Here is a 9,382-nt window from a genome sequence, read left to right on the forward strand (position 1 = left end):
AAATTTCAAGCAAAAATCTACTGTTGCAACCACAGATTAGTAACACCAGCTAGTCACAAGCCTGGTTAAAACTCCTTCTTCCAGCCATAGCACATCCAGAATATACATGTTAACTACTAGGTGATACTTTTTTATTCAATGCATAAAGAAGGAGGAGTTCACTGTAGGCTATTAAGACGCAGCTATGCTAAATTCCCTGCACTCCAACACTAAAAGACAACCTGACTTGGCCTCTCTGGACACGAGTCAACAAGGGGAAATGTTGAGTTGCAGCAAGCAGACCAATGTGAAGTCTGCGAGGACAAAGTGCAGATTAAGAGCAACCGGAGTGAATGTTGTTGTTGCCACAGAGTCAGCTGGTGTGTTCCAAACTAGACAGAAGGGTTATCACGATAAGGATTCCTGACTGTCACAGCAGCAACTCTTTAGTATTCAGTCAAATATTTTGAATTGGTTTAACAAATGTACGCTGAATTAAACTGCTGACAACAGACCATTTTCTACATTTGTAAAACAAGTTGAAGTTATGGCAACATAGACGGGAAAGATGTGACAGGTTTTAACAACATTTAACATCAACTGTAGATTTCAACATACCATTATGACCACAGCTCAGTAAAACAGTGAAAAGTATCATGGGCAAGTTAACAGTCCAATTTAGACCAATAGCTATTATATGATGGTTTATGGTGAAGCTGCAGCCTCTCCTTTCTGTTACACACAGCTGGTAGCAAAGATATAGCACACCACTTCTGTTCACTGTATTACTGAAGGAACTGTTGCAGGTAAAAGCCATTACAATCTTTTATCAAACCGTCTGTTTAACAGGGTTAAACATGAAAAGGATATCTTGTTGCCTGACCACAGTCTTAATGAGGTAAAATGAAAATTGTCTCTATGCAAACTGCTGGTTTAGCCTGGCACGATCTATAAAAAATGGCAGATTTCCTGTAAAATTTGCTGCATGTTGAAATCAATCCTTCCACACCTCTCTTTCTACCTGTAAAGGAATATAGATTTAGTTGCCTTATTTATTTTTGCAGGTTTAGACTATTTATATGACATCTAGCTCTCTCAGGGGTTATCTATTGATGTAAACAGTTATCTTACTTAACAAAATGTTTTTTCATGTTATTTATGGTTATTTGATAACAAAACGTGTATTTTAAGGTTAAGTAAACTAAACCCAACTTTTAAGACCAAAGTACTTACGATTGTTTTTTTGTACTTTTTATATTTTACATTTATATTTATTATTGAAACTTGCACCAAGGGAGTGGCACTCCAATTTCGTTGTACTCTGTACAATGACAATAAAAGGCTATTCTATTCTAAACTGATTAAAAGTATTTTTATCATAGTCCTGTGGATTTTTCCTTTTATGGGAAGGTCACAATCCCTTTCCTGGGTGTCAAAAAACTTTTGTACCCTAAAATGAAATCTACTAAAAAGTTATGCTATAAAAGATTGAGGTAGTAGCCTATGTAGTTTTAGCAGACAATTAAATATACTGTACTGTGAAAAAGTATTTGCCCCTTTCTGATTTATAACTAAAAACAAACAAATTTTAATATTAGACAAAGATATTCATTTTTTTTAATGATTTAATTTATTAAGGGAAAATTAGCCCCAAAACACCTGATGTGTGAAAAAGTAACTGGTCCCTAACCTAACACCTGGTTGTGCCACACACAGGGCTTATAACAATGAGTCTTACTTCACTGTGGACGAATTTTTGCCCACTCTTTTTTCGCAAGTGCTTTAATTCCGCCACACAGGAGGGTTTGAGATTGAACAACCTGTTTAAGGTCATGCCAAAGCCTTTGAATTGGATTCAAGACTGGACTTGACTAGGTCACTCCAAAACGATTATTTTTAAACTATTCAGAATTGGACTATTCTGGTGTGTTTCAGATCATTGTACTGCTGCATAATGTGAGTGCGGTTGAACTTGCTAGTCACATAGTCTCCTTCAGGATTTCGTGGTAGAGAGTAGAATTTATGGTTCCATCAATTAGAGCAAGTGGCCAGATCCTGACTTCCAAAAAGTTTAAATTTTTGTTTCATCAGAACACAGAATACTTTCCCAAAGGCCACTCCTGGGAAAGCTCGCCACTGCTCCAAGTTTACTCCATTTTTTTTTATAATGGCTCTTACAGTGAATTACTGGAGTTTCAAAGCCTTGTAATCCTTTCCAGACTGATCGATGTCAATGATTTTGTTTCTCATTTGTTGAGTTTCAGTAGAGTTTTCCTTGATGTGTTACTTTTTAAGACGTTTTAGCCGACTTCACTTTGTCAGACAGGTTCAGTTTGCATAATTTATTTATTCAACAGGTCTGGCAGTAATCAGGGCTGGGTGTGATTAGTGAAAGGTCACAAAAATGTGTTTAGTCATATTTTATAAGGGAGGCTACTTACTTTTTCCACACAGGGCCAGGTAGCTAACCTTTTTTCCATTAATAAATTACATCCTCATTTAAAAACTGAATATTGTATTTACTCAGGTTATCTGTGTGACAAATGTGTGGGGAGGGAAAATAAAAACAAATGGCAAAACCACTTTCCTCAGCACGGTATAGAAGTTGCCCACTGGGATGAAAAGAAGGCTTAAGAAGCTTTATCACAAAGACATGTTATCATCATCTGGAAAACGTTAAATTCTCGCGTTTGTGTTAAAATTGTTAATAAGTCAGAGCTTTGTATTACATCACAACTACACTCAATGGCAATAGGCTAATGTAACTCTGCCAAGGAATATACAAAATACATAAAATTCAATACAAAAAACCTAAATGAAAAAGGAGACAAATGATCTACATTATCTTCATAGGTTCACGGCTATGATATTTTTATTTTCTGCTAAAAAACACAAGCAAATGCAGATCTGATTGGCAATTACCTTGTTTAGGTCTGCTAACAAAGTGAGCAGACTACTTATAGGGTATGTAAAAATATCCCAGTCATTAGTGGGATGAGATTAGCGCGACGTTACTCGATTTGTATTGCCTACAATCCGGTTTAAGGACATTGGTTTCAAACTTAAGAATGAAAGCACTTTAAGGCAGTTTATAGTGAGCATGCAGGATGTGGAAAGTTTAAAATAAAAAAAAAAAAGCGCGGACAAGCCGTGGGTCCTTCCTGAAACCAGGTGAAAGTGACGGCCCGGACAAACGAGCAGACAGGTGTCGCGTTTGAATTTTGTATCCGGGTCGGAATCACTTTTCTACAGCTGCGTTTTCTCCCCAAGTTACTTAAGAAAAAACCCACACTTTAACAGTGAGGACTCAAACCCTCATTTCAACTCAAGTAAAATTCGCAGACTTTAAACCAAGTTGCCTCTGTTTGCGAGCTACACTAGACACATTCTGGCTGGGGCATTTGGCAGGACACCACGGGTCTCTCCAACTGAAAACAGAAACGTCTGGCTAACGGTAAACCCCCCTGACTGGGACAAAGACCACCGAAACATAAACACTTTAACTCGTAAACGCTGTCCCGGCTTCACTCTCCCCATCAGCTCGCTGTCACACGTCTTTTCGCACAAATAAAAATACTTTACCTTTGCCATCGAGTCCGTGGCTGTAGTTGTTCTCCAAGTGAGTTCTGTTAACCAACCCGCTCTCCGCCGCCATCTTGGACTACTGAAACCTACCGTTGCTGACGTCAAAGGAGCGTCTTTTTTTTTTTTTCCTCGCGCACTCTGCTGAAGTTATATCCCGCCCCGTGGCTGCTGCCGCAGCAATGCAAACTATTTACAGATATCCCAGAGGCAAAACAAGTGTTTCTTTAATTAGTTTACAGCACACGTTCAACTAATCATTGCACCAATTCAAACTTTAAATTTCGTCCCCCTGACACCAGCATAAAGTCTGATTTCAGGGGCGTACCAATGAGTTCTCTCAACCCCCTGTTGCAGTGATTCCCAAAGTGTGAGCTGCAGCCCCCTGGTGGGCATTGACAGCACTTCTATTGGCATCTAGGGTTTGTTTACTACAAAAATATAATTTAAAAAGTATAGTTATTCTTTATTTATTGAAGATATCAGGACCTCTGTGGGGGATTAGCACCTCCAAGTTAGAGGCCATGACTCAATTAGTTGCTGCAGTTCAACTGGAGTTCAAATACCTTATGGTCTTGCTGTTGTCTGGTGCATCATCAGCATCAGTGTGGATGCTGTACTGGTCTGCAATGGACACTTTTCATTGCTTTTAACACTTGTTACTCTTTCAGTTCTTTGTACATTATTATTTTGCTCTTCTCAGCAACAGCATAAGCAAGAATAGCCAACAGACCAGTTGTACCAAATGCTTTGTACATTGCTTCCATCATACAACAGAGAACTCTGCTGGTAGACAGGCCATTCCAAAACTGCTGCAAAAGTTGAAACAGTCAGCTTTTAAATACTCCAGGGAGACTGACCAATAAACCTCACCTACCAGGATCCTGCAAGATACCACAGAGGGACAAGCAGTGGAAATCAAAGCCAATAGAGGACTGAAAGAATGAGATGGTAGATACATGTGAGGGAAATAAGCTTCCTCCTGAAGGTGTCTGTGCTTTTCCTTTTCAGATAGCATTAGGAACTGGGTCATTCAGGAGGAATTCAGAGAGTTGCTACTCCTCGTTATTGAAAAGGAGCCAGTTAAGATAGTTGGACAACCCAAAGGAGTTTTGGGGCATGTCCTCTTTGGACATGGGAGGAGGCCATGGTTAGACCCAAGGCACACTGGACAGATTAAGCATCTAGACTGGCTTGGGAATGCCTCAGCATCCCATCAGAAGAGCCAAAGAAGATGGTTGTGGGTCTCTTTTTAGACTTAGTTCCAATAGAATCCCAACTTCACATAATTTAAAAAAACATGTTTACAGCTTAATAAAAAAAACTGTTTTAGAGTCCATGCATAGTTTCTTTTTGTAATGTTATACAAAGAGTCAGGAAATGTGATGAGAGCTACATGTCACACATTCAGAGCTTCTGCTTTAACCTAGCCGTGATAGCCACAACATTATCGTCTTATTCTATTTTTCTGTTGTTAACATGACTAGGTCTCATTGGTTCACCAATGCTACCATCATTAATAACATTGCCTCCCATCTGTAGAGGGTGAGATAGGGATCTTGAAGGAAATTATATCTATTTCCTCAACATTTTTGTGGGATCCTGCCTGCACTCTTTATTGTTTGGGCGCTTCACTTCTCTTCTCTACTACTCTTGTTCTTATCTGATAATCACAATCAGAAATATGTCTTTACATACAGACATACTTAAAGGAGCAGAATAAATTATACTTAAACAGTTATGAAGCCAATGAAAGTTGAGTGCTTTCATGTGTTACATGTCTACTCCTTGTGTGTTCTTCCTCTCTCTCTCTCTCTCTTTTGCTCTGCTTTCTCTCCCTCTCTTAGGTGGGAGTGATTAATGGTTGCTCTGTCCTCTATTTAAAAGCATCCTTTGGTTTCTTGTGAGGCTTTATGTTTTTTTCCTTCTTGCCTTTGAGAAAGAGGCTCTTAGCTTTTCTTTTGTATTAAATTAGGGCTGGTCTAGGCTCCGCTTACCTGTTGTTATTGTTTTTTGGAGGGTTTTTTTTGCCTACAACCCTTCAGCTTTCTTTTTTTTGTTTAAATAAGACAATTCTTATTGGCAAACTGAAACTTGGGTGTGGGATGTATATTTATACACTGTGGTCACTGAGATCAATCGAAGCTGTTGTTTGTTCCCTTTTAGCTCTGCCTCTTGGGTGGCCTCTGCTGAACTGCTTTGACTTTTGGAGGCATATGTTGAATGAGTATATCTTACTTTAAGTTTTTTGTGATCACACAATATTTCAGTCATTGTTATTAATTCCAGTAACGTATATGATCATCTGCCACCACTAGATTAGAATAGAATTGATCTTTATGGACATTTTCAAAAACTAAAACACTGAGATTATGTAATAGTAATAGATTTTTGGGCTAGAGGTTTATTACACAGTCTTAGGTACGGTTGGAGGCATTATACATTTGACCGCTATTGGGAGGAAACGGTTAAATACCAAAACAGATAACCCCACACAATCTGACAATCCCCTAAGAACAGCACTTGGCAATGGTGGGAAGGAACAACTCCCTTTTAATGGGAAGAAACCTAGCAGAACCAGGCTCAGAGAGGGGCCGCCATGTGCTGTGACCTTTGGGGGCCAGGGAAAAGAGAAGCGAGACAAGGAGAACATAAAGAGATGATGAAAAAACACACTGGGGTAGAGAGAAGACAAATGTTAATGGAATGCAGTAGTAAAATACGTGGGCAAAGTGTACAAGAACTGCTCTGTACATCATGGGAAGTCCAGCAGCAGTGTGATATGATTGCACTTGATCCAGCCCTAATGATAACCTTTGTTCAAGATTAAAGTTTGAGGCCTAATCTTGGAAGTAGTGAGGGCATCTGTCCCCCCAAATCAAAATGTAACAACACAAAAACCAGAAAGGAAAATTTAATACATTTTCATTTGCGCTGTATCACATCAATATGTACCATCAGCTCCTTTGTGTTTAGCACTGATTAGCTAATCTTAACACGCCAAAACTGTCATTGCGAGCATAGAAGGATGCTATTAGCAATTAACACACACACGCAAGCCCACTAGCATAACTTTCAGTTTTATTTCCTTCAAAAGTTCACTAACTCACCATTTGTTTATTTACATATTGTGGCCACTAGAAGCCATTTTTTTAACAATTTCAGCAAAATATTCCTCTTCCTTACTTTAGTAAAGCTTAATTTTGCTGACACAGGGAAACTGCCCATAGTAAAGATAAGCACTTATCTCACATGTTTAGCCATATATTCAAGACATTAGAGAAAAGCTGCACTCTGCTTACTAACTTTATGGCTCTAACTGCTCTCAGTCACAATGGTTACTAAACAAAAAGCTATAAAAGCTCTTCTTAGTGTGATAAACTCAGTTCATGTATTTGCTCACATCCAAAATACAGGACTGACATCCCGTAAAGTTTCTCTGCTAAAAAGGAGGGCAGCTTTTCTTCATACCCTCTAATTACATGTCTGATAAGTCAGTGATGTGAGTTTTCATTGGCATGATGACACATCCAATTCAGTTCAGTTTGATTTTGAATTGAACTGTGAACTTTATATTGTCTGAAAGGCCCTACAAAAAAAATAAAAGAACTCCACTGATCACAGTCCCTAGTGCACAAACGCTTGGTTTTGGTGGTGAGGAAGATCTCACTTTTAACAGGAAGAAACCTCCAATAGAAAAAAGATGTGGGGAGGAGCAGCCATCTGCCATTCTTAGGTTGCGGTTTGGTGACAGGTGTGTAACCATAGCTTGGACTGTTTGCATTAGCTAGGGTAGCAAGTGAGGTGAGTTTGCACTGGCATTTTTTTTTATCTAGGAAATGCTTGTTCAAGTTCTGTTATCTAACAAAGCTGTTTAGGGAAGGTAAACAAGGGCATTGTAATGTTCCTAGACTGTAACACTCTAAACTATACTGGACACAGATGAATAGAGTCAATGTACACACAGAGCTAAAGGGACGACAGAGAAATGGTAAAGTGGCTTCAAAGCTCACCTTAAACAGCTGCTCAGGTTTAAGTTGGTTAACTGCAATCGAGTGTCTGACAGATGCCGGATCACCACTCCTCTCTCTCAGGGACAACCCCCATTTATCCTGGAGATCCCGCTCCATCCCAGGATTAAATGTGACATTTAGGAGTCGCTGGAGGTGACTCACTTGTCTTTCCTGTAGTCAACTAATCCGATACACATTCAGTGTGTCAGGAGAATGTCCAAGTTTTAATCTTGAGTGTTTTACATGCAGTTGTAAACTGTATTTGTCTGGGGTGACAAAGATGTAGCTGTTTCTTTCGAAAAAGGAGAGAGAGCACATTTACATGCACCACAATCAATATAATAATCAATAAATATTTCACACAGGTGATCAAAAACTACACTAATTAAATTATCTGGCTTGCTAGGATTATTATGTCTAGCTGTGTAATAGGCTCCTTTCCACCCCTTCTCCCTCACACTATAATGGCCAAGATAAAGTTATACATAGGAAAAGGTCAAGGAACACAAGGAGAAGGAGGTTAATGCCTGTGAAACTGACAGGTGGAAAGTAATTGGTTTTTTGAAAGGGAGAGCGAAAGCAGTCGTGTTAATCTGTGTCTGTGCTATTATTAGCCGGTCCATCAGCCAGCAGAAATATGAGAGACGCACATGATGACAACAATTGGTAAGTTTAGAAAGCGGGTCAGAGAACAGTGACAGAACCTTTAGACCGCCATAGTATGGCGTTATTTTTGTGCCTCTGTTCTGAACGAACGTAAATAATTTTTACAAGTACAAACGTTGCATTTTAAGGAGAAAATTATTTTAAAGCTTAATTTGAGCGAACAAAATTCATTGCTGTGAGCAAGAAATGTATTTCAGTCTTTGCCATTATCCACACACACACACACACACACACACACACACACACAATAACAGCCCCTCTCGCTCAGTCGTTGGCATTTGCTCTTGCTCAGACCTCTACTCCGTGTTCTGACCAATTGGTTATGACAGACATCTGAGGACCTGCTCTCAGTGTGTCTTCCGCTCTCAACATCTCTGCTCCCTGCACACTCAACTCTTTCTGTACAGTGTGCTGCAAAACCAACCAATCACAGACATGGATGTAAAAATTCTAATTGGCTGTTTTGTTCTCCAATCAGCTCGCTAGCTACTGCATTCCGGAAACACTGTCCAAAATATAGCTAAATCCAGTGGTTTAAACTAGATTAAAACCCATTTTCTGTTGGTATGTTTAATTATTTTATTTTAAAATATATAATTTTTTAAGACCATTGTTGGTGTAGCATAGTGCTGTCGCATTGTTATGAAACAGATTTGGAAAGAGTCAGTCCTGAAGGGATGTTTCCTCCTCAGCTTAGCTTCTTCCAGAAGGAGGGATTTTTGATTTACTCTGCAGCTAATGAAGAGATGACAGAATCAAACAATGGCTCTAATAATACTAAACCACAGCAGCAGGTGAGTTCAGATTTTTGTTCTGTGTATTAAGTAATTTGCAGTACCTTTTATTAAATATGTTGTGAAATTGTAGTTACGGGTGCAGTTGTAGAGTTTAAGATAACCTTATGGCTAATTAACAGCATAGTTTTCTTACTGAGGATGTGTATTCCCATGTGACCACTTTCATGACGAATTGTTGCAGTTTTAACTAAATCATTTAAATCTGTTTTTAGGGTAATGGTGCAGTTGAGTCAGCAGTCAGAAATCTGGTATCTTTTTTGCTTAACAACATGGCACAAATCCTTCATGGATGCCAATTTAACAACATAGATGTTTAAATTAAAATATGCTATTCAGAACTTATAT

At 38.9% G+C, this 9,382-nt stretch overlaps 1 protein-coding gene across 5 annotated transcripts in view; it reads right to left on the reverse strand.

The window, feature by feature from the left end:
- LOC102204077 (atlastin-2-like) overlaps positions 1 to 3,857 on the reverse strand; it is a 19,085-nt gene extending 15,228 nt beyond the window's left edge. For 2 of the 5 annotated variants that reach the window (XM_013909431.1, XM_005727351.2), the window contains exon 1: positions 3,562 to 3,856. In XM_013909431.1, coding sequence (XP_013764885.1) covers positions 3,562 to 3,634 — 73 coding nt within the window. In that variant the 5' untranslated portion in view covers positions 3,635 to 3,856. Of the gene's footprint in view, positions 1 to 3,561 lie in introns of all 5 variants that reach the window. The other 3 variants (XM_005727354.2, XM_005727353.2, XM_005727352.2) reach the window with 3 other exon arrangements.
- Positions 3,858 to 9,382: the final 5,525 nt, after the last annotated feature.

This window comes from Pundamilia nyererei, unplaced genomic scaffold (genome assembly GCF_000239375.1).
Source record: "Pundamilia nyererei isolate P.nyererei 1_Seehausen unplaced genomic scaffold, PunNye1.0 scaffold00024, whole genome shotgun sequence".
NCBI lineage: Eukaryota > Metazoa > Chordata > Actinopteri > Cichliformes > Cichlidae > Pundamilia > Pundamilia nyererei.